The sequence below is a fragment of the Rhinolophus ferrumequinum genome, chromosome 7 (assembly GCF_004115265.2).
Source record: "Rhinolophus ferrumequinum isolate MPI-CBG mRhiFer1 chromosome 7, mRhiFer1_v1.p, whole genome shotgun sequence".
In the NCBI taxonomy this organism is placed as follows: domain Eukaryota; kingdom Metazoa; phylum Chordata; class Mammalia; order Chiroptera; family Rhinolophidae; genus Rhinolophus; species Rhinolophus ferrumequinum.
Window position 1 is genome coordinate 26,123,760 of NC_046290.1, and position 26,420 is coordinate 26,150,179.

At 38.3% G+C, this 26,420-nt stretch overlaps 1 protein-coding gene across 4 annotated transcripts in view; it reads right to left on the bottom strand.

Moving 5' to 3' along the window:
- DAB2 (DAB adaptor protein 2) overlaps nt 1–26,420 on the bottom strand; it is a 48,816-nt gene that overhangs the window by 7,724 nt on the left and 14,672 nt on the right. Inside the window, exons 2-12 of one of the 4 annotated variants that reach the window (XM_033110519.1) lie at nt 17,619–17,669; nt 13,580–13,772; nt 12,462–12,601; nt 11,328–11,426; nt 9,535–9,666; nt 8,956–9,036; nt 8,486–8,512; nt 8,194–8,247; nt 7,738–7,800; nt 2,425–3,078; nt 1,264–1,426 (exon numbers count right to left, since the gene is read on the bottom strand). In XM_033110519.1, coding sequence (XP_032966410.1) covers nt 1,264–1,426; nt 2,425–3,078; nt 7,738–7,800; nt 8,194–8,247; nt 8,486–8,512; nt 8,956–9,036; nt 9,535–9,666; nt 11,328–11,426; nt 12,462–12,601; nt 13,580–13,670 — 1,504 coding nt within the window. In that variant the 5' untranslated portion in view covers nt 13,671–13,772; nt 17,619–17,669. The remainder of the gene's footprint in view (nt 1–1,263; nt 1,427–2,424; nt 3,079–7,737; nt 7,801–8,193; nt 8,248–8,485; nt 8,513–8,955; nt 9,037–9,534; nt 9,667–11,327; nt 11,427–12,461; nt 12,602–13,579; nt 13,773–17,618; nt 17,670–26,420) is intronic. The other 3 variants (XM_033110520.1, XM_033110522.1, XM_033110523.1) reach the window with 3 other exon arrangements.

Consider the following 26,420-nt stretch of genomic DNA (forward strand, 5'->3'; position numbering starts at 1 on the left):
TCTCTTGATGGTATAAATGCAAGCAGACCAGGAACAAGTTGGCTTCTCAACACCGCATGGATTTCAGCCATTCAGCAATTGGGTAACAACTCCCCTTTTGCCACCATACTCCAGATATGATCAAACAGATGTAATATGACGGAACCAAAATATGTTCCTTTGAAAGGAAACAGCAGAGATGAAAAAACAAAACAAACAAATAAACAAAAAAACCCAAGGGTCCTGATGACTGACTTGGCAGGAGGCAGAGAAAGCCAAGATCCCTGATCAAATTTTACAAAATGAGGAAGAGCTCCCCCTGCCCCCGCTCAGCTCCCTCCCAAGATAGTCCGTTTGGAGCTTATAACAGTGCCAAGAAGCAGAAACACAAAGAGAATCCCCAGCAGGACAGCAAAGACTATTGCTGGGGTTTCTGAAGACTGTACCATGGAGACAGAAAAGAACTGGAGGCTGTGGGTGAAGAGTAGCAGGGTCGCCCCTCAGCAAAGTGGCCTTCCCCTGTGTCTTGCTCCAGAGTTACGCAGAGGCTCACAATGAGCTGATGACACAGTTATGAACGGCAGCACCAGCACATCCCAGGTATCTGATAAAATCCCCTCTCTTCCCTTGTCTCCGTGCTCTTTTCAACTTCAGGTTACTAGTACTTATCTTCTAACTCTATTAAGACACTTGGCTAGCCAAAATATTGGCAAGGAGCTACTAAGACTTAAGTATGCGGAGACTGATCTGTCTCATACCCACCATATGCATAGGACCAGAGCTGGGCTCAGAACCTAGAACTTTTATCCCATGACTTACACTTTCTTTAGACTTAACTTATATTCCTCTTGGGGTGTATACCCCTTCCAAGAGGGATATCTGTTTAGTAGGGGATAGGACTTCGATCTAGTAATGGCAAATCACATGGAAGACATGCATGTTGCTACGTTTCCAATAGAGACGATAGATAAGTCTCTCTCATCTCAACCCTGTTTCTCCAGTGAAGCTGGTCTGCTTATAATTGTCTTCAGTGAGCCATTATCAATTGGTTCAGGTAAGTGCAATACTGAAAATGGGTTTCTTCTCACATGCCACCTCAAGAAGCCAAATTTCGATTACAAGTCAAGAGTTTCAAATGGGGGTGGGGTTGTCCAGAAGCCAAAGTAGGAGAAAAGTTCCCTATGTTGCTCAAATCTTATGATATGAAGTGCCTTCCTCCTATGCACTATCATCTAATAAGTTAAAGTAACAAAGCCAAACCTAACTCAATCTCTAGGCACTTACCTAGACCTGCAAGGGGTCCCACAGGGGCAGAAGCACTTGTTTTGAAGAGGTCCAGAGGGTTGCTCTGTGGGGTTGTAGATTGTCCTGTAGGTGACGTCTGGCCTGGAGGTTCTGAGTCGGGAGGAGCAAAGATGTCTGACGTAAGCAAGTCATTGGCTGGAGACTGACAGGGCAGAGAGGGAGATAAAAGAGTTACTCCGTAACAGAGAAATACCGCTTTATTCTGTCTCCTACTCTGTACCCCAAATTTGGGAACCACAAAAAATACCTGTTTCCTGTTAGTGACAAACTGCAACAAAAACACAACCAACCAACCAAACAACCAACCAAACCAAAAAGACAAGGATCCCTGCAATGGACAGAATATTGGGTCTTTGGTGACTGATACAATGGATGACTCTCAAAGTGAAATCTAATTTACTTATTTACACATTTGTATCTGTCTGGTCTCCTTTTCAGCTAAAAGCTTGAAGCTGGTAAAGAAAGGACAACTATAAATAAGTAGCTTAAATAGTTTTCATCATTTTAGTGGATGTGAATCAGTCTGCATAAAGATGCTACAGTAGCATATTTATTAGGTGAGCCTACGTATTCCAATGAGATTTAAAAAAAATAAATACTTGCAGAAATCACATTTTAAACTGCTTTTGAATTAAGTGGTAATAGTAAATATATATTTTTTAAGACAACAGATTATTCAGTCAGCTTTTAATGGAGAAGACAAACTCAAGCATTTTCTCCTACCACCTTGGACAATGCAATATGAGAAATGTGTGAGGGGCACGTGTTAGTGTGGGAAGGTACAAAAGGGATCACAAGAACCCTTTCCCTCCCCTCCCAGAAAGTGACCATCAAACTTACCAGAGGTACAGAAGCATAGCAGCATTAAAAATGAAAAAAACAAAAACAAAACGTGTTTAGTTAACAAGTGACAAGACATGCAAATGGAAAGAAGGGTGTGACAAACACTGCTGAGAGAGAAACTTTACAAGGGTGGCAATTAGAGGAAGGTATTCCTGGAGAACAATGTGCCTTAGCCCACCTTCTATTTTACAGCCACACAGGAAACTACAATAGCAGCAGGAAAGAGAGCTTGCATCATACCACCCTTTGATACCGAACATGCATTCTGCCAATGGATATGTGGAGAAGATAATTCACCTTAGCAGTCCTTCTGCCTCTTCCTGGTTTGGTACTTTGTGGAGGTGGGATAATGGCTATGGAGTCATGTGGTGAGGACTGGACAGAGCTTTCCAAGTCCTGCTTTATGCCATTCGGTACGGACAGTCCTTTGGGAGGGCTTCCCACAAAAGGGTTCGGGGAGGATTTGACATGGAAGCCGTTCTGTTCTCTTTCAGATACCCCATTCTGAGTTCTCACTGTTGGCTGTGTTTGCGGACTTGAAAGGGGCCACGGGTCTGCCTGAGTTTCCTGTTTGCCAGTCCGGTTAGAGATTTGGTCAAATTGCTGACCAAAATAATCAACATCCCCATTCAGGGGCCCATTACTTAGTGGAGTAGACAAGCCACTCAAATTCTCTTTCTTCTGATCTGGAGATTTGAGAGAATCAAATGAAGAAGGTGTCGATTGGTCTTGCTGTGCAAAAGGATCATCACGGAAAGGATCAGGATTAGGGGTGGGAAAGAAATTGAGATTGGCAGAAAAGGCATTTTCCGGCAAGAAAGATGCCTGAGGCTTTGGTCGAGGAAGAGAAGAGGAGGTGATGCCATTTGCTAAGAATGAATTTTCTCTTAAAGAAGTCTGATTGGTGTTGATTTCAGAGTTTAGATCCACTAACAGGATATCTTTGCTTTCCTATCACATTTGGAAAGAAAAAAAAGAAAGAAAGAAAGTGTTAGTCCATGTTGTGCCTTCAAACGAGAAAGCTATATAAAATGACCAGGATTATCAAAATTCCCATTAGATTTTGGTCTTGACAAACTGGTTGACCTTTACCTCCTCCCATCACCTCCATGAATGCACTTACTGGTTGCAGGTCCTCCCTGCCTGACCCCCACCCCATGACCTTTTATTTAAGTCTCAACTTCATCGGCCCCTCATTAAGTGAACTCTTACTGTTGTTTACTTTATTCATGTCTCTGCTCACCCTTACAGACTGGTTGAGTTCATGATCATCGTTGTAACAATTCATGCCCTTGAAAGTCTTAAAGGGAATTAATTGGCTGTGAGTCACTTCAAGTAATTATCTAAGTATACTGAGCTCAAAAGCCTACCCCCGCTTCTTACCTGATGCGCAGTCCCTTCTATTATACCCCCAAAGTCATGTAACATTCCCTCTCTAAATGAGAAACTTGATTGGCTAATACATTCATATTATATAATTCTGGCTGTAATGAAGTTTAAGGTTAAATACCTACATTTCCCTATAATTGGACTTTCCTCTAGAGGGGCAAAAAGATTTTCCTTGTACATCACAACCTGTCAGGTATGACTTTTTAAATATTTAAAGATCTTTTTGAAGGTGGTAGCCAAGCTGGATCTCTTATCTTCATCATCTTAGTCCCTCCACCTTCTGTCTATGTCTTTCTAAAATAGTGATATAATCTAACATAACACATTACATTATCCTCTCTTCTGTGTGCGTTTTTAATAATATGGCTTAGAGTTGCTTGTGTTGTGACAGTAATGTCATCTACTCAGTAGATAAATTAAACTAACCTTTAATTTATCTTTAATTTATGTATAATCTAATCTTGATGTGTAAAGTGGAGATGTGGGTTTAAGAGTCGATTTGAAAGACATACCAAATGCCTGCATAACTCTACGAATTCTGTTCTCTATCATTTTCTGGTATGTTAATTATTTGGGTTTTCAATTGTTAAATAAGACACCCTTCTCAGGATAAAAGCAGCAAATTTCATCAATCTGACATGTCTTTATTCAGGCCAATGACATAAGTAAATAGGATTCACCCTGGGATAGAGCTGTCACTTAACCACTGCAGACCTTCCTCTTGCTTGACTTTGATCCATTAAAAACTTAACTATGCTAGCCATAGCCTAGAAGAATATAAACAATAACAAACACCTAGCTGAAATGGAAGTTGAAATTCTAGCATTACCCTGAGCAGATTACTAAATATTTTGATCACTGAGACAAAAACAACCATAAAGGAATATAAAATTCTCAAAATTAGAAAGGGGGCCTGAACAGGCCTCATTTGTTTTAAGAGAAAATGACAAATTTTTAGAAAGTTTAAACCCTAAATCAGACCTAACTGGTATTCTATCTTTTGGCTTCCTTTACTATAAGATATAAAAACACAATTTTTCAAAACCAGCTCTTCTTTTTATAACCAGAAGAATTTGTCAGAAGAAAGAACTTGTAATTAAAAAAAAATAATAATAAATCAAAGAAATGGATTGGAAGACCTCTTCATGTAAGGATCTTTAATAATCAAAAGGTAGGACAAAATGTATTATAAAGCTTGTGATTTCAATATTTATTCATTTATTATGAGCCACCTCTGGTGAGAACAGTTGGGTATTCACAGCTGGTAGAGTTCTCCTTTTCAAATACTTCAGAGGAAGTTCTTAGGACACCAAACAGGAGCCACAATGTTAGACTTCTGAATAGTCACCCTATAAGTAAAATGTATACGGCTCTCCTCAGGTTGGGTTTGTCGTTAATCCAAGGTTAAGAGTCTCAACTGAAAGATGCAAGACTCCTCATCCACCCCCTTGGTCAGAGTTCATTAATTCTTTGTTGGACAGTCAATACCGCATCTAATCAGCCATCATTGGAGAACCTGAGAGGCAAGCACTGGTGACACAAAAGTGAAACAAAGTCCCTGCTCTTAAGGGGCTCCAGTAATAGGGGCAAGAAGGCAACCGAAGGTAACTGCACAGAGGCAAGGTGTTAAATACTGAGTGCCACAGCATAGCTATTCTCCAGGTAGCTGACCTCACTTAACCACTCCAGCCTGCTAAATCCCAGACTTCCCTACTTAAAGCTTTTTGTGGCTTCTTGCTATTCCCTATATTAAAATAAGCTTGATTAGCCAGACTTTCCAAATGATCCACAATAGAACCCAGTTTATTTTTAGCTTAACTACTCTCTATTTTCCTATGCACTTCAAAGACCCAAGTCAAGTTCAGATTTTTTACGAAGCCTTTTTCCATTTATCCTTCTATTTCAGCATCACCTGTGACCACCCATGGCATCTTAGGTATACACAACACTGTTTTGTGCCCTGATCCCTTCTCCGTACCAGATTTAACCTCCTTGACGGGGGTCCAGGCCTTATATTCTTATAATAACTGTGTTTTCGAATGGTCAAATTTTTAAAGTTAGAGCATGTCCTTTTTCCTTTCCTTTTTTTTTTTTTTTTTTGAGGTCAGTATGGAAGATCTGATCTCAAAAGTGGTTTTCCAATAAAAATTACATTCTAAGGGATGCCACTTAGTTTGCAACATGAGGGGCACATAGGGAAAGGAATGACTAATAACGTCTAGGTAATTTAGATTGTTTTCTTCTCTTCATCTTTTCCAGAGCAACTATTTTAAGATTTGAATATTTTTAAATATGCTGGTTTTATCAAGTAGAGATAAATTTATCTTGTGACCTATGTATATGGAGTCACTGTGTAAGAACATGTTGACAAAGTCTGACAGGCCCATATTTAGTGCTGTTAGCATTCTCTTACTTATCAGGTACCATCATCTACTTTGATGGTATTTATTCCTTTAATTTATTGTTAGTTTAACTAAAACTTAACATTTTATTTTTATAAACCAAAAATTCTTAGAATACATGAAGACTAATATCAATGAAACTCAGGATTACTGATGCTGTTTTTCATTTCCTTTTTCAGAACTTTCTAGAAGTCTCCAGAAGCTGATTAAGCAGTCAGTGATTCCTTGCCTATCCCACTGGAAACTCTACTTCATGGTTTGAGTGCTTGATCTCTTTCAATATACTTGTTTGGGTGTGTTATATTTAGAAAGTATGTCATTCAGATTTCAATTTACTTTGGGAAGGGAGCTACTAATGGAGGCGGGGGGCAAAGTTGCCTAGGAATCAAAATGACTTCAGACCTTGGAGGGACCCTGGACCTTTTAGGATTATCTAATCCAGTATTTCAAAAAATTTATCCTTAGAATGGTAACAAACGTTGGGAAGAATGAAAGGATCTATAGTCAAGTGAATTAGGACTCACGGCTTAAAAGAACATTAAACAGGCTTCTCTAGTGTGGGCTTTTAGAGCCTCTAAAATGCTGTTATGGCTTGGGAATCTCATAGGGTTGGGGCTGAGAAGAGTGTGTGTTGCCCCCGCTCCTCTCTATCTCAATGGGCCTGGGCATTTGATGTAAAATTTCATAGGCCTGGCATTCTCTGCAATACTCTGGGGCCTGCATCATTTATCGAGTCCTCTGTCTTCTGAGGCTTGAGTTCCCATGACCTTCTTGGTCATGTAGGCTTGCTTGACAATAATTCCCCGATATAATAGGCTCCTAGATAGTCTCTCCATTATTCTACACTGATGCCCTTTTGTCTAGTTATTGCCTTCTCATCTTTTATATTGAGGTCTAGAAACTCACTTACTCAGAGGCATTATCTGAACCTCTAACCTAGATAAATATACTATAATTAATATCCATTAACAGGCTTTGTGATTAGCTTTAATGTTGGTCTTTCTGCCAGACAGTAAACTCCATGATGCCTATGCCACTGTATATCTCACTAAGTGCTGTGCCCAGCAAGTAGCAGGTATTCAAGAAACTATTAAACCAATAGTAGAAATTGTAAGAAGCCATTCAAAATTACATGGAAAATTTTACTTGAGGCCTGTTTTAGAAGGTCTGAGACTTGCATTTAAGCCTTGAATCTAGACCTCTTTCTTGAGTAAATGAATTTTTTCTGAATCTTCATTTTCTTGTTTATAAAGGAAAATATTTGCTCTATTTTCACAGAGTTGTTACAGATTAATCAATATTAAGAGGACTTGATACATTACAGTATCCTATAAAAAATGAGAATCTTTTTTTTTTTTTAACAAGAACAGTCTTTGGTTAAACATAACTGAGCCTCTTATTTATTTTAAGTCTTATTTCACACCAAGATTATGCTGCTAAACCACATAGAAAGAACAGAAAATAAATGAGAGGACAGGAGGGTTTACAATTAATCACTTAACAAACATATTTCCTTCAAGTGGGCTTATGCCAAGAATTATTATTCGGCTCGTCCTTCTGATCCTAAGTAATACCAAGAACAACTACATTGTCTGACCTATTGCTCAGATTTAACCTCTAAGCAATATTAATATATCTGAATAAGAGATGATAGGTTCCCAAGATGTAAATTTGTTTTAGTAGTCATTTACACTTTATGAAGAAAAATCAGCAGTCACCCTCCAAGTTTCAATGAGATGCTCAAGATTTCTGGTTAATTGCCAATTTGAGTTATAGATGTCATTTCCATTACATTGCAAATTTAAAAACAGACACTTACTGTTGGACTATTTAGGTCAGGAGGTGTAGACATGTCCCCAAACAAATCCATCTGGTCAACAGCCTTAAAAAAGTATTTGGATTAGATTCAGATGTGTCTACTAAAAAAGATTACTTTGTATATTGTCGTAATTGTTTCCTAAACTAAAGTTTAGGAAAATAGTTACAATTGGATTTTTATTTAACCAATACAGATTTGATAATAGGCTATTTAGGTCAGGAAGTGTAGACAGGTACCCAAACAAATCCATCTGGTCCACAGTCTTTAGAAAGTATTTGGATTAGATTCAGATGTGTTTACCAAAGAGATTACTTTGTATATTGACATACATGTTATACTAATGTTTAGGGAAATAGTTGTTGCAATTGGATTTTCATACAGAGTCAGTATTTGCAACATCTATAGGAAGTAAAACCCATGTTCAGGTACGTAAGAATCCAAAAATCACATACATACCAATTTCAATTTGTTAGCTTGGTCATCAAGAGTCATTAGGGTCTCGCTTCCATTCTGAAAAGATGGCAAATATTTAAGGGTTTAGTTAGTGAGTTTTCCCTATAGAATTTAATTTTCTAGTGTTTTGGCTTGCTAAGCAGTTATGATTTTGTCACTGATCATTCAACTATACATCTTCTATGAGCAGAGGGGTCAAGGACACAGGGTAATCAGCTAGGAGGGGAGCAGGTAGCAAATAAAGGCTTATGCACATCACATGCGTAATTCACAAGAAGAGAAGATGCAGTTTTACCTCTACTGCATTGTTGGCTTCTTCCATCTAAAAAGAAAGACATAAATTCAGTGATCTTAGTAATTATAGTTAAAGGGGGTTAAATAAAAGAACCTATGGCTTCACACACATAAGCAAGAGAGACTCTTGCACATTATTTCTGTCCTACATTTCCCTCCCCTTTTCATATTAATACTGGGTTTGAATAGTTACTAGACTTAAACTTGGTAGTGCTGTATAGTCCTTGGAATCAATGTGAAGCTTGTAGGGAGAAAAGACAGGAGTCAGGGACTGGAAATCAGAAGTGCCTACTGATAATATCCATCCATTGCCCTATTGGGAAGAACAGACAATACATTTCTCCACTTGCTATGCTTGGGAAAGCCACATAAAAGGCAACGCTCCAGACAGACCATGTGTTTAGGTAATGTTCAAACATGGTTCGGAATACTGTCTTAAGTTTAATAGAACCTATATTGGGTAGTACTTGCCTTTTTCTTTTCTTCTTCCTTTTTCTTTACGTTATAGATAACTTGAAAAAGGTCTTTAAGATCAATGACTAATGGCTCAGCCTGAAGCAAGAGAAAGCATCTTTATCAGTATTTTAATCTTACTATTTTCTTCCCTTTGTCCCCCATCAGTTATGATTAGTTTTCTTCCTTTCTCTTAAAGCTACTTGCTACCCTCCCCAGGTTTATGGGGAATCACCACCACCCTGTCCCTACCCCCAGATACATAAAAGACTACAGGGTTAATAAGTGCTTAGAAAGCAAGAAGCACAATGGTAATTTTTCAAGTTCCTTCAGGATTTCTTGGAATGATTCACCATTGTTCTAAAATCAGCATTGACCTTACGAGAAAGTCCATTCTAACAATCCTTGTGCCACACACTCCATGAGAATCAATGACATTTTAAAAAGATTCCTTAGATCAATAGTCCTCCTTTGAATCATTGTTTAGTCCTCCTCCCACCTCCAATTATTTCCCAAAAGCTCTCTGAGTGACAGACCCGCCTATGTTTCACCGAGGACAAGTGCCCCTCCAGGTATACCTCCAGGCTTATTACTTACCTGTTGCCCTGTTTTTATGGCAAAAAACTGATGCTGGCCTTCTGCTCCACACACATAACCGAATGCCCTGTTGTCTGTCACATCACGGGCAATGAAAGAAATCTTATTTACTGGATGTTCGTGCTCTATTACCTGAAAAGGAACATAAGAAATGATTTACTGGGAAAACTAGAATCTATTTGTTGTCTAGCACAACTAAGCATCAAATACCTAGGCACGTAGGAAAAGGATAAAATATTTGGAAGAAAAAGAATTTTACCTCTGGTTGAAGGCTAGAGCTACATTTATCCTCACTCAGAAGGGCTCCGAAAGGAACAAAGAGTAGAAAACAAAAGTGGGAAGAATGCTCTTTCTTGACATATTCATACTTGATTCTCTGTACCCAAAGACGTGGTGTCATATAGCAAGGAAGGACTGAGGGTTAGGAGAGGAAGAATTTCTAAAGTGAGGGTGGGACATACAAACCTGAAGCCATTCCAAGTAGGCCTACTTTCCCAACTCGAAGACAAACTCAAGTGAACAGCATAACTAAGCTGGAGGAGTGTTCACAGGGATCCTTGGACGAGGGCTCAGAGTAGCGAGAGAACAGTTACCTAAGTATTACTGGAACAATGATCCCCAGTACATTCTGGAAGTTGCCAAATGCTGTCATCCAGTATTTCTCAACCTCACTTAGAGATCCAGGTCATTATCCAGGAGTTACATGTGGCAGGGGATTAGTAGTTCCCTCCCCTCTATTCCCTGCCCCACTTTCTCTTGGTCCTTTCAAGTCACAGCAGGGTTCAACTCTTTAAGGATAATTTGTATGTGGTCAGAAGGTGTCTTGGCTTTTTTTCCCAAATGCCTAAGGCCACCAAAGTTTATACTGGGTATATTAGAAGGGTTGGGGAGCGAGAGAATGCTTGTGAGGGAAACCTGCCACCATTCTTTGATGGGTTTAGGAAGATAAAACTTAAGAGATGAGGGAGAATGGAGACAGCAGTACATGAGAACCAGCAGGGTTAGGGAGCATGTACCAGGGTTTCAGTGCCCTAAGTTTGGCCAATGGATTTTGCATATTAGATAATGGGTGTCTCTAGGAAGGGATGGATAGTACTGGATATTTCCCTACAGTACCTTGATACAATAGAATATTTTACAGCAATGAAAATGAGCTACAAACACTTTAAATAGATGAATCTTATGTTATGGCTAACAGAGAAAAAGCAGTTCCAGAAGACTTGAAATATGATAGCTTTTTGGTAAGGCTCGAAAGCAAGCAAACAAGTAAGACTGTTCATTCATATATGACAGAAGAACAACAGCAACCACTAAAAAAAAAAAAATAAAAATGAGTGAAGTTACATCTGTGAGGTTAGGAGGAAGAGAAAAGAGAGGAGAAAAAAGCAGATGTGTTAAGGTAATATTCTAGCATTAGGTTAGTAAGTTCACATGTGATCAATATATTAAAATAAGACCATGCATAGACCTGTGATAGCATCACAAACTAGTGGTTAGGATTAATCTAGTTCTGTGTACCTGGGGTCCAAAAAAATGATATTTACGGCCTACCTGTGTTTATAGACTTGAGGTTCACATCTATTAGAGGACATACATTTCAAAATAATGTGTCTTGATGCCTCACCTCCTACTCTATCTGTTTTCTTCCCATTACTTCTGGAGAAATAATACATACCTTTTTTTTTTCCCCCCCACAGAATTTTGAAAAGGAAAACGGGGAGCTGAAATTTAAATCACAAATTGTTTGTCGGACTCAGGTGGTCAGAAAAGTGTCAGTGAAAGTGAATTCTTACCCCAGTTTTCTCATCAATTATTTTTATTCCAGAAAGAGAAATGTTGACCCAGATCCTTTGTTTGTGTTGTCCCTGAGACCGACCAGCTGCTGCCATTCCCTGGTGAGGTTGGGAAAACAAAAAAAAACTAGATAAATGTACCCTATGGTGCTTCTAATACTAAAATTTTAAAAGACAGCTTTGTTTTCAGCTTGGTTTACCATCTATGAAAAGATTAGGCACCTTTCATAAGAGACAGCGGGGTGGGATAGAAGGAATTGAAGCAGGACTTCACTAATTAGCACTGAGAACTTGGACACACCATTCTCATTTCTCTTGGCCTCATAACAGTCATGGGTAAAGATAAGACTGGACTAGAAGATCTTCAAAGATGTTCTAGGCCATATCTTATTTAACAAACATTATTCATTTAATTAGTTTCTTCCAAGTAGGGTCCTGACTTTTATCTGAATACTTCCAGGGTCTAAACTTTTTTTTTAATTAAAGTTTATTGGGGTGTCAATTGTTAGTAAAGTTACATAGATTTCAGGTGTACAATTCTGTATTACATCATCTGTAAATCATACTGTGTGTTCACCACCCAGAGTCAGTTCTCCTTCCATCACCATATATTTGATCCCCTTTACTCTCATCTACCACCCCCACCCCCTTTACCCTCTGGTAATCACTAAACTATTGTCTGTGTCCATGAGTTTTTGTTTCTCAGTGGTTTGTCTTGTTCTTTTGTTGTTTTTGGTTCATATACCAAAATCTGCCCAAAGGGAAAGACATCTAGAGCTCTGCTATACTTGATTAAATCAGGTCTCTGGAACAATATTCAAAATATGCAAACAAACTCATGGCTTCTCACAAAATGAGGCGCTACTGGAGCAATGAGGAGATCAGAAAAGTTTTTCTTTCAAATAATTGAGATAAACCAGGGTGCCAAAAATATATATATATCCATATCACTTGTAGTCATCTTTTGTTATCAGAATTTACTGAGTGTTACAATTTTAATACAGATTTTTCCCTTTCTTAAAATGTGTATACATTGTTTGGGCACCCTCTGTATATAAAGGCAAACTTGCAATCTAATTCCCTCTGTTGGATATTTGCTCAAGACAGAGACAACACACGCTTTCTCACTTTTACCTTCAGTTTCATCATAGAATCTTGGCTCATTTTATCCCCTCTGGCGTCAGGCACATCGTCAATGCCGATGAGTTTAGCCTTGTATTTTACACCATCACCTTTGAATCTGGCCAAAAGATACTCATCTGTCTTTTCCGAGCCTGAGAAAAGAAAGAAATATAGGATAAAGTTTATACATGTATTTAAATATCGGCGCCAGATATAACCAAATATGCTCCAAAAACTCCAAATCAGAGTAGTATAAATCTTGATTATACTATAATTGATTAAATATGCAATATTCTATCCTAATTTTCACTTCCTTTGAGTAAAATCACACTCTGAAATATTGTATATGATGTTGAGGTGGAGAGAAAATAAACTCTTAAAGGTTCAGAATGGATTGAATTATGGGGAACTTAGGAAAATATGTGAAGTGGGATTTGGGGATATTCATCATTATTTTAAAAACATTTTTTAAAAAGACTATAAGGAGGATAATACTTTTTTGTCTTAATGAAAGAAAAATAAAGCACCACACAATTTATAACATTTTAAACTGTCAACAAAGCAGAGGAATTACAGGTAAATTTTTTTGAAAACCATTAGGGTAATTATTCCACCTTTATAACTTTTGCTTCTCCTAAAAGGCCTGCGCAAAGTGTAAAAGTTAAAGGCAAGTGAGTCACGGAATATTCTCAAACTATGATTGATGAAGAACACTGGCACTTTCTAGCTGTACTTCAGGTCAAGAAGATGGTCTAATAAAATAAAGATCTCTATTTTTAAAAAAAACAGCCACTTCAGTAAAAGAAAGTGGTACACAGGTTCCTGAAAGATAACCGTATAATCATTGATAGTTGCATTTATCAACCGAACAAGATGCTATGAAAGCTTCCTGGCAGAACCCATGTTGGTGCAATCGCACTGATTCAGAGGCATGTGGTATCTTATTATACGTATATGGAGTGAACCCACATCCTTTGCCAAAATCCAACTTTCCTCTTTGAGAGAACCTGAGACTAGGCTGAGGTTGAAGCACGGCCAGGGCCAACTCTTACTTGACCCTGAGCTTCATATTTCTTTAGAGGTAACCACTACCAGCTCCCTTCTTTGGCCTGAAGAGGATTTCTCCATACCTTTCTTTTTTTCTTTCTTCGAAGGTGCTTTTGGTGCAGCCTGTTGGTCAGGCTGACCATTAGTTGTACTTGTTTCTACTTCGTTAGACATGGCAAGAAGGCAGACAGCAACTCTGGTACCAGGAGACACTTAGTGACACTTAGGCAATCCCCAGTGGAGAAGTCTCAAACGAACATAACCTACCACAGACACCTGTAGGCAAAGTTTAGAGGCGTAATTAGATCATAAGACAGCAAACCCAGACTTTATCCCACAATATGTCTACAACAAGTGATTCGCCAGTGTAGTTCTTCAGACTCATTTTGTGCTTTCTCCTCTATTAGACTGAACTCTGAAAGCAGGGGAGTGGGCAGGACTGTTTCCTTTGTAGTTTCCAAATGGCAGGCGGGTGTTTACCAGATTTTTTTTAATCAATTGGTATCTGGTAACATTTAATGATTATCTAGCTAAGGAGTTTGTGTTGGACGTTTAGCATAAAAATCTAGACTTAAAGATACGGGTCAAACTGTGTCACACATAGAAAACTAAGGTTTTGCAGCAAAACAGAAGGCTGAGTCTGAGAAAATTGCAACTGGCATGTGAAACTGGACAATGTACATTCTGGTTCTTCAAAAATTCCTTTAACTAGAAAGGCAGTGTCTGGAGTAAAGTTATGAATTTTATCTTATCCATGTTGGTAAGCATTTTTTTTTTAAATGTCAGGATGCTGCATATTACCTCCAGGGTTATCTAAGCATTATACTTTAAAAGATGTCCGTTTTCGACATTAACACATGTATCAGAGAAAGAATGACTTTATGGGGTGTCTATTGTGCATGTACTTCATTGAGTGTGAACGCTTTTATGTTATTATGTAGCGCTACCATCCTCAAAACAGTTGTGGTATGTGCTCTCATAAAGCTTCTCCACATATCACGGATAAAGCAGAAAGATGCAGAGTCACTGTAAGCACACAGAAGTGAACTAATGTTTTAAAAGGTGCTTTCACCTCCCAGGAGTCAAAGTTTCTACGCAACTCTTGAGAGAACTAGAGAAAGGTTAACTTTCTGCATGGACTGAAGACCAAAGGCAAAGAAAAGCCGTTCATAGTTCTGTAATCCTGTTAAGAGCACCTATGGGCTGTCACATTCTCCCCCCAAAAGCCCTCTTACTTCTGTGCTATAGCACCCATTTATTTGAGCTTTTTAATTCACGGACCAAGTCCACCACATGGAAATATGTACTACTTGTTAGATGTTTAAAGGATAAAGAGTAAGTCTCAAGATTTCTCTCAGTGAGCTTAAATTGCACTTACTTGCTTTATAAATGTCAGTATGTTTTCCTGAAGGTCAGTGCTTAACCTCTCCCCCATGAGTCTTTAAATAGTCTTTGTAGTCTTAACAGTCTTTAAAAACACATACATAGATAAATACATAAATATATTCATGATTAATGTTATCTGAATGATTTCATTTGGAGATTTAGTAATTAATTTTGCTCATAGACACCTGCCTAGTAGGTAACAAGAGAGAAGTGTCTTTACAGACGAACATCTTATATGGCGGAGGACTCAAAGCCCTATTTACTCAAGACTTCTTTGGGGACTAGGCACTATTAGCCTTTTCCCTGTATTAACTCTAAAAAATGTACAGTGACCCTATGAGTATTATGAGGCAATATTATGTCACTTTCCAGAGGGAAAGCCACGGCACCGAGGTTTTAAACTACACAGCTGCAAAGTTGTGAAACCTGGGTCTCCACACTGTCTGGACCCAAGCCAGAGTTCCTCAAATGTGATACTGATGGATCTCATCTGAGAAACCTCATACTAGCTACAGAGGTATCCTATAATATACCTATAATAGCCCCCCAAAGATATGTCCAGTTCTAACCCCTGAAACTTTGAATATGGCCCTATTTGGGAAAACAGTATTTGCAGTTGTAATTAAGGTTCTTGAATTGGAATCATCCTGGATCTAGGAAGGGCCCTAACTCCCATAACAGATGCCCTTACAAAAGAAAGGCAAACAGAGATTCGAGACACAGAGATACACAAGAAGGTGATATGAAGACAGAGGTGCAAAGTGCACTGATGCATCTAAAAATCAGGAACACCAAGGATTGCCAATGTGTTTTGTCTCGCTCCAAAAGCTAGGAGCGAGACACAGAACAGGTTTTCTCTCAGAGCCTCCAGAATGAAAAACCCTGCTGATATCTTGATTTTGAGTTTCTAGCCTCTGGGACTGTGAGAGAATAAATTGCTGTGGTTTTAAGCCAGTGTTTGGTAATTTGTTATGGTGGTCCTAGGAAACAAGTCCAACACCTCTACTTTGTATGACTTGGTTAGTTTCAGTGGTTCCCAAGACTTATTTCCTGGTGACATGACAAATCTCCTAGTCACATCCACACTCTTCCAATTTTGGGACGCCAATAATCATTTTCTTAATTTCAGATAATTTATTCTAATTTTGTAGGATATTACCCATGTTAACAACATCAGGAGTGAGACTAAGCTATGATCGAAAGACAAACACTGACATTAATCCTCCTGCATCCTCTCCTTTTCCCCAGGGGGCCACTTCCTTTGCAGTTGCTCAGATCTCATCTTAGAAATAAGGAAAATGCTTCCTGTGACCCTGTAGTCCTCTAATCACCATCTCACGATCCTTTCATAATTAAACATCTAAAATGGATTGTCTCCTACCCTGTGGGTTTTCATATTCTCTTCCTCTCAAAGGACTACTCATCTCAACTCTAGTCTCAGAAAGTCAACTTCAGCTACATTTCATCCTTTTGAGTGTATCTGACTGCATACCTCCGACACCTATACCTTTTGGTGAGCCTTTACTTTTTTTCCTACTTTTTGTTCCCATGACCTTGAAGCTCCAGTCCATGGCTTAGGTTTGCTCAATTGGAATGATCTGGATTAAAAATAATAATAATATTCTAAACTTTAGAATAATGTTGGAAGTTTTCCTATTTAGTCTTATAGTGACTTCCCTTGCATTAAAGACAAAGATATAGACTTTTTTTATTTGTTTGTGAGAGTCTTAAATATTTTGCCTCTCCTTATCTTCAATCTCCTTTCCTTTCACTCTTGTATACCAACCCCAAGTTTTTCATTTCTTTTCGAGCACTTTTGTTTTTTTACTCCTTATCTTTTCAAATTTTCCGAGCACCCTTTCCCCCCACACCCTACCCATCCCAGTTACCCTTGTCCCTGAAGAAAGGAGATAAGACCTCTCCCTGAAGCTTCATCCTTCTCCCCTCCAGCTCTGGTTGAAAAGTAACCTGGGTCTAAGAGTTTATTGACCATCTTTGAAGCTAGATATAGTACTTTTCTGCAGGGTATTATTTCTGAGAAAAAATGACTTAGCTCATTTTATTTGCAAATTTTATTCTAAGGTGAGACTATTTTAAAGGAATTTGAGATGTGCCACAAAACACTTTGAGGGGCTTGGGAGAGGAAGTGGTGGTGTGGTTTAGTCATAAAAATGGTATAAAACATAACTACTTCACAACACAACATGTAGTGTTAGCAGGCTGGGCCAACATAGAAGCGTTTTAAGGTGATGGGTGCTTCTTTGGTTTTATAGCAACAACTTCTCTTTTCAGACGTTTAAGGACCACTTTTCACAGCATCTGAATTGTTTTAAAGATATTCAGTCCCCTTTGACTATATCCTTTCACTGTTTGGGGACGAGTAGTTATAAGGGGCAACAGAGAAATAAAACAGGGAGAAAAGTGTTTTTAGTATAAATTCCCTGAAGAAAAGATATCTGTATGTTGGGTTGCAAACACCAAGAGTCGGTCTCCATTTTCGGCTATACAGTTTAAAATGTATTTACACTCCCAGAAATGATTGAAAAGTGAATTTTGCCCATAGGCCCTAAGACTCAAAGATCAATTCCTTTACAAAGAAATATTAAAAGTTTCTTGAAAGATTTTAACAAAAGTGTACATCTAGTTCTACATTTACCAGAGTGATAAACATTCACCTTTCTCCCAAGGTTTAAAGAGCAAATCCCCCATCACAGACTTCCCAAATACCCAACTTACCGTTTGACATGCGGTAGATTGAAGAAGTCTTGCTTCCAGACTTAGGTCCCTCTGTAGAGAATAATCAACTTATTTAAATCCAACATTTAAAATTAAAATGCACAATCCTTCCAACCATGTCACAGAATTGTCACTCGACTCTTGAGTTTTGAAAAGGGATATGAGGGCCAAAAGATGCCCTCATTATTTCCTTTGATTCCTTTCCCAAACTTGGGCATTGCTAAAAACAAAAACAAAAATAAACAAACAAAAAAACTGTCTAGACTGCATTATGCTACAGGGTTTGTTTTAATGCTCTAGTAAGGTAAAATATCTTTTATAAGGGGGAACAAGTGGGTACAAGACTACTAGGAAACATACAGTCATCTTATTCATTGGGTTTAGTCCCAGGGACACTTCAACTGAGTGTTTTCATAAGGTAGGGATTACAAATTAAAGCTCAAAAACATGTAAAGGGTTCCATGAACAGCTCCCCATCTAAACCTACCTGGTTCTAGTTCTTAGGGGATGGGCTGTTTGCTTCATTAGAAACTTAAAAGGAGAAATAAGAAGATAACATCTGGAAACAGATGATGACCTAAAGTTATTGTCTATTCTTGACTGCTTCTGAAGGCCTAATACAGAAAAGAGAGGTGTAAATGAAATTTTGCTAAGTCAAGAAAATTTACTTCCATTTGAGTAAAGATATCTAACTTGGATTTTGGACTTAATACAAATCTCCCTGAAAGAATGTGGGGACTTCCCCTTTTCACGGAACAAGAATCAGATGACTAGGAGAGATTTTGCAGCTTGCAACATCTTTTCTGAGAAGGCTGAGAAATGTATACCAGAAGACTACGTGAGTCATCTTAGGACAACTATGTTCTTTGCACACAAAAAAATTCTGCTATAGTTTGTTTATCCCTTACATAAATGATTTATGTAAGACATCTCATATTTAGAACCCTGCAATGTTCAGCACAGGGGCAAATTTGTGGAGGGACAAACTTGGCTGGTGTCTTCTTCTTCTTGCTGCTTTTCCATCAGTAGGAATGTATTGGTATCAGCAAAGACACTAATTAATAATTCCAGGGTCCTAAAGCAATAGCATGATGCCAGTTTGCCACCTCCCTCCCAGTCTACCTTCTAACTCTAATTATATAAAGCAGAGAGGAAATTGCTTGGTTAGTGGTCAGTCTCAGATGCTGGTAAAACGCGTAACTTGAGTAAAAGACTCATTTAACAGTAGCCCCATTCTATAAATGGTAGAGAATCTGTTTTTAATGTTAAGGAGAGTAAGACAAACATCTAACCTACCAAGCACTTAAAACATTTATCTGACAGCGCGATGAAATAGAATGTGTCTTTATTTATGAATAATGAAATGGACTCAGTAACAAGATCAACAGGCAATAAGTTGCTCGGCTCCAAACTGAACGTGATCTGGGTTCCCTTGTCTACTATACATGCTGCTACTCTCTCTCTCTTTTTTTTATCCTACTGATTTTAACCTGTATTTTATAAGCTGCTTTCAAAGTCATAATCACATTGACTTGAATATATATCAGTTAACTTTTCAGAAAGAGCCACATAAAATAGACACAGAAAAGGGAGTTAAGGAGAGTCAAGCACCAAACAACATAAACATCTTTAGAGTGTCCAGTACTTTGTACTTGTCAGAGAATGTGTTTCCTTGTCCTTTGGATCATTATGCCCGTCTCAGCTGAGGCACTGAATTAGGACATGTGAAATATTAACCTCTAAGGCAGATCTCAGGGTCCAAGAGGTCAGCAAACAGCCTTCACCACCATCTTCACAGAAGCCTTTTGAAAATAAGAAAGGTTACCAGCAATGACGCACTGAGGTTAGGCAGTGTTTGATACTGGATGTAAAGCTTTTCTCCCTTAACTGCCTGGATTCCTATGCTTTCAGGAAGGCCTCCTCTACTCTCAAAGGCCAAGCTGAGAAGACAATAATCATTTTTTCAGCCTGTTTAACTGGGGAAATGAGCTATGTTGATGCACACAGGAAAGGAGTCTAGAAGATTTTTTTGTAAATGCTGACACTGCTGTAGGGGCCTCAGTAACAAAACATGCCCGAGTCAGGGAGGCATACACAAGTTAGGCATTTACAGGGAGCATGTATCATAGCTTTTAATTCTTGGAAAGGATGCCGCAGGACTTAGAGGATACATAAAGCCCTGAACGAAAACACTCTTCCCTATCTTTGGAACCAAGTCAGACCAGAGTTCCCCATACTGTTGATTTTGGGTATAAGTGAGATAGCATAACAGATAAGAAAGAGTTCAGGCTTGGGACTCTTACACACTTCCACCATTTTTTAGCTCTGTGGCTGAGGTACCTTCTCTATTATTTATTTCTTCATCTGTAAAATGGGAATATAGTTTGCAGAGTTATGAGAACTCAGTAAGGACTTCTGCAGAGACCTTAGTGTGTAGCATATAGAAAGTGCTCACCAAATGGCAGCTGCGATTAAATTAAAGCTAGGTTTCAAGTGAGGTTGTGTAGACTTATGTTGCATCCAACATTGCTTTTCTGCAGCAAGTGTTTAAACAGTTTCAGAACAACTAGGACCAATAAGTAAGCAGCTAGTAAGTAGAGACACGGGGGCATGGAATGCTTTTATTAGTAAGGCCCAGGTGAAAAAGTGAGAGGGTTTCCAGTGTTAGAGCCACGTGCTGTTCAACTCTGACTTCTGAGCCTATAGAAGATAGTTTCTGATGCAAACAGGACTCTGGGAACAAAACCTACTCTTAGTTACCCAGAGAAGTCTGTTCTAATGGAGCCAGAGTCAAATTTAAGCCTATATCATTACCATTGGCAGTTTAGAAGGTCTAAGTCATACCACTTGGAGAACTTTTACTGGGGAGTTCTTAAAATGTCGATGTCCATGCCACACCAAAATCGATTAAATCAGATTCTCCGGGGAAGGGACATAGGCATCAATATATATTTAAAGATTCCCAGATGATTCTAATGTTTGAGAAGTTTGAGGTCTACTTCCACAATCCTTTGTCCCCTTAAAGAAACACCAAGTGGGTTAGACTATTGAGATGGAAACCTAGGGAATAATTTGGTCACCTCCTTTCATTATAAAGATTAGGAAACTGAAGGCAAGAAAGAGTGCATAATAACTTGGCTAATTGTTGAATAGCTGATTGAGGATAGAGTTGGTACCAGAAGAAATCTAGATCCTAACATGAGATTCTACTGTTCTATTCCTAGAAATTGTATGTGTGTGTGTGCATGTGTGTGTGTGCATTTTAACTATATCTTAAGAAGGCTGTACAAAGCCCATTACATAGAGACTGAACCAAGAACACCTTGCATTTAGTAGATATACCAAGCAAAGAACAAGAAGATAGTTAAGCAGAATAGTTTGAACACGGAATTTCACAGATGTTTTCTGAACCAAAACAGAAAAAGGATTTTGTGTGGTCTAATTATACATGTTGCTGGATTCTTTTTTGCCAAAGTAGCTGGAGTCCTACTTGGTCAAACTGGCTCATAATGTTGATTTGGCGGAGAAGAAAGTATTTGGCTAGGTTTGAGACGCAACTCGCAGATCAAAGAAGTCAAATTTATTTCAGTACATTCTCTACTATTCAGTGCTTACAATTTTAGTTTTTTTTTTTTTTTTTTTTTTTTTTTTTTTTTTTTTTTTTTTTTTTTTTTGTGCCCGATAGGAACTTTGAGTTCTTGAGTTGGCAACCTTCAATATTCTTGAGTCATTATGACCTCTCCTAATTTTGTATTCACCCCCACCCATTTTGTTTTTAAAATAAGTTTTTATTAGGAATATTTCCTATTAGAGCAAAACAATAGTCATAATAAAGAGTGCTTAGGAGAGTTTAAGCTTTAAAAATGAGTTTAATGCAATCCAAATGAAGGTCCATTCTCTTGACTGGACAATGCAACCAATTCACTAGAAATGTCTAAAAATTGTTCACAAGTTGAACTGTAGTATTAAGTTTAAAATCAACTTTATAATCATATTACTCAGTTGTTTAAGTACAATGTCTATTAGTTTGAACACTTCACTCTATTAGGTTTAGAAACAGTAGAAAATGTAGATTCATAATGAGATTTTGCTCTAGCCTCTTGGCAAAGTGGGGCATGAGTTAACATGCTTGTATGAATAAAGACATGCATAAGGGATTGAGTCTAAAATCCCTCCTTATACTCATTCAGACTCCATGAAAGAAAGTAGAATATCCCTGAGGTCTTTTGACCATGTAGAATTTTTGTGAAGATGGACACAGGAGGCTTGGGGTTGGATTAACTGTTATTAGAGAGTATACCCATCTCAACTTTAACATCCCAGCCAATCATTCCACCCCAGTTCTTAAGTGTGACCTTCTCTACCTTAGACTAAACAGAGTAGGAAACTGATATTGAACAGTATCCTTTAACTTCTACAAAGGGTAGGAAGTGAGATTGAAGCTTTGGAGGTTCAAAAATCAGGTATCCATCATTGCTTTACGTTGCGGCACTAGATCATTTGAGCTATGCTCTGACATGATTCCCCTGACAACAGGGACCATCTGGACATGGCTCAACCAGGCTATAGCATATGTGCTCTGTACAGCTCAAGTGAGCTGGGCAGGACAATAAAGTGGGTATAATTTGACATGGAAAAGGGAATGGGGGATTTCGGGTATGGTATGTTTCAACCCAGATTCACCAGAACTCTGTATTTGGGACATTATTGGGCCCTGATCCTCTTAATGATGTAGTATTTGCTTCCTTATCTGTTGTCCCTTTTGTACTTTTCCCTCAGGAGTCATGTGCGGAAGAGAGATTGGCAAGGTAATGACGGCATCCTTGAGCCCAAGGTCATAATATTAAGTATATCTTCATTAGCTGCCACTTTTTCTATTAGAGAGATATCAAGTCAACTGTGGAAGGCGCCATGAGTGATTTCTATTAATTCTGAGGAAAGGTTTTTTGGAGCCCACTGCTTTGGGAAAAAGGATTATATAGCTTTTGAGGGGTGGGAACGGTTTGGAAAAGCTACCCTTCTCCATACACCTTGGGCTTTAAGCTCAAAGGTCGTTGGCAGCCTGGTGGATAAGTTTGTATAGCAAGCCAAGACATTTCTGGGAAATGGCAAATAGATTGAAATGGTCCAACACCAGGTAGGAGGGGGGCATGGAGTGGGAGGCTCCTTATGGTTGAGGAATGGGTAGACGGTAAGAAGTCTGGACTAGAAAACCTGGGCTCAAATGTCAGGGTTCCCAATTATCCTGGCCAAGATACTTCGTCACCTTGCGCTGGCCTCTGTACAGTGGCTGGTGGGTGGTATACAAGAGCACACTGAAAGAGCTGTGTGACAAGATGGCCTGTAGCAACATGACAGAACTCTGCTGAACACTTCTTCCCCCATCCTGCGACACTACTGCAGGACCAGTAATGGCAGCACCTGTTTCAGTCACCAGGGCACTTGGTTCAGAAGATGAAACCCATCATATTTCAGTGGCAGCACAGTAGCCTATACTGGGTTGCTGTAATAGGCTGGGGACACCATTCTGCAGTGACAAGGACCGAAGGGAGCCCTCATAGGTTTGGGTATTTCTAGTTATGAAGTGGTAGTAACCAGGAAGTATACCAAAAAACATGTCAAAAGAAGATTTTTTAAAAGCTACAGTTTTCAATGGAGAATTGGAATGAGTGACTAGAATAAGCCAATTTTAAAAGTTGAATTTAGAAGAGCTCTATTTTGTACAATTAGATGGTGAAGTAGGATGTTAGACTTCATTATGCTTCGCTCCCATTCTAAATCCAAGGGAAGAGAGTGTTCTAAAGAATGAGCAATTTACACAACCCATTTTAGGGTTTTAAATTTTAAAAATATACTACTAACATGTAGCCTCTAGAAATTTTCTATTGCAAGGCCGTTGGGACAGTGAATTGAGGAGCATTATGGAACGGGTACAAAACCACAGTAAACACATGGTTTTTACTTTGAATTTGGCATCTAAATGTACAATGGATATTATGCTTGATTCTTGCAGGAAAAGGTCATTAAAAAGCTAATAGGTCAGGATCAGAGAAAGGGACTGTCATTGTACCATTTGATTCCTAAGCTGATACGCTGACACTATCCATACCCTTTTCAATAAGCCTCCCTCATATCTACGTGTACTTAACAAATTGACCAGCAAATATTCCATTGTTTTCACATCTACTCATCCTAAGTCAGATACTTCTATCAACACTAAATACTCTTCCTAGTTCCAAGCTAGTTTTTAAACAAATCACATATATGAATCTTAGGAGTTTTTTCCTTAGAACACAACATCAAGCCATGCTTTCTCATTCTCACATCAAATAATCCTGAATTAAGTCCACATGGATATGCAGTATATCTAGCCTGTGGACTTCGGATATGATAGTTTATTCTCTTGAGTCCCTTTGTGCTTTCATCTATGTTTAGACACATACATCTTAACTGTTAAATACGTTCCACTTTCTACTCAAGTGCCATTACAATAGTTATCTTGAAGGTCTATGTGGACATTAGAGAAGTTTTAAAAGCATTATTTAGAAGCATCTGCATTTTAAATATTAATCCATAAACAAAGAGCCATTACACTCGTAGAACTATTTTATGATATAATCATATCAGGACACTTGAAAAGCAGACAGGTATGTAATCCTAAACTTTTCCTCTTCCAAAAACCAGTTCAAGAATCACTGCTTAATATTTGGTTTCTTCTTTAATAGCACAGCGGAATTACATTAAATCCCAACGTGGTTTCCCTTTCAGGCAGAGACTCATATTTATATAATCCTCCAAGCTATTGTTTGAGTGTTTCTGAACCTTCCTGCAACTCATGTTTCAGATACATGCTGTATTTCAAAGAGTTTAAAGGAAGAAGAATCCAGCTGCCTTGTAAAATCAGCACAGAGAAGTCAAACTGAGGTGTACGTAGTAATTGTATATAGACAGGCAAGACTTCTTTTTGTTACATTTCTGTATATAGACCAAAACCATGAAAAAAAATATTCTTATAGTTATGTAGACTCTATATAAGATCAGTGTAAGTTATCTGATTGTGTATGTACACACACACACACACACACACACACAAAGTGACTGCCTGGACAGTGTATCAACATATATTGCTACTAAATAATCATAATAAAATAAACTCATTAATAATAATAAAAAAAATAGTTATCCGGTTGTAGTATGTTGTCTCTGGGTTCTAGGTAGCCTTTGCATTAGAATATGCCCTTTGTTTTACTGTCAATCTACCCCTAGAGTTGGCGTTAATCTTCCACGAGAAACTTGCCATTGGCTCACATTTCCACATCTGATGTGATCTATTCTAGTTGGGCAAGATATCCACAGCCAACAGGGCATTTAGGCTTCATCTCCAAGAAGAACAGAGGCCTTACTAACTTCCATGGTTCAGAATATATTTTTTTAAACCACTACTGTTTACTACTATCTTATGGGCTTGATATATCAATTACCACTTTAATAATGGTTCTTCAAGATTTATATGATTTCCCTTAGAGAAGACTTGGTTGTTCTCAAATAAGATGAAGGAAAAAGGAGTCATTTAAAAATAAAAAGGGACTTTCTACTTATTTGTTGAATTTCAGGTTTACAGAGAACCAGGACCTGATAACCAGCCTTCCACCCTCCCAATACCAGTGTTCTAGCATGCTGAAGGTTAGGAAGTTTCTAGACTATTATCTAAAAGGCCAGGGGAGCTCTTCTAAAAGAAATAAGAATATAGGCTCATTTGCTTACTTCTTGGTTGCTGGACAAATTAGATATATTAACAGATAAGAAATCCCTAGTTAATTTCAGTTCTGCTATTCAAGGGAGAGAGGTAAATCTGCCAACTTGTTTTCTTGCTTCTTGAGGTGATATGTTAACACTACTTGAGTCCGAAAAATTTAGAATACAGGATCACCAAAAGATCCTGAAATAGCTAGCCTACCTGCTTTAAAATTGTACATACAGTTACACAAATACTCTAAGAAGTTGCTGCAGAGTAAGTAAGGAATGGACACAGTGACAGAAATGCACCAGTATCCTTGAGCTCAAGTTCACACTCTGTCATTATTCTTTCATCTTTTGGGAAATAGTATTAGACCAAATAAATGCATTGGAATAAATTAATGTATTTTTAAACTGAGGGATGGAAAAATTCTAAACAGCAACACATTAACCCATGCTAAAGGAAACAGATTTGGGACTTTAACTGTTGCACAACTGAAGCAACTACATTGAATGGTACAGCATTCTAATGTACTGAAATATTTGTGAACCATTCATTCACTGCAGAGATCAATGAGCACAGGAAGCTCCAATTACAGTAAGAGAAAACTACCATTTAGTATCAGACTTTTGCTTATAAAGTCTAAGTAAGTGAGACAGCTTTTGTTTCATGAATTCTATATATAAATCCAAGTGATGTAATCAAAATGATACCTGCTGGAATCATGTAAGTCATCACCATTAATCGATCCTCCATTCCACAAACGCGTCTAGACATTGACCTTAAGGGTCATGAGGCACAACTGGCAAGTTTGGAAGAGCAATTCAAGGAATCTTGTATCTAGACGAGCTTTCAGGAAAATGCCACTCCTATGTGGTCCCAAACATTAAAATGTTATTACTAGTCTACAGAAGCTTTCAGGACGTCCATTTCTATACCCCCTTGGGCAAGTCATTTCAGTGACGTCTTCAAATAAGGTTAAAATGGATGGTGGCATTTCAGAGAACTCAGTTACGAGTTCTTAGGAAATGAAGATATAACTCATTGGTCTTTCTTGGTTGTAA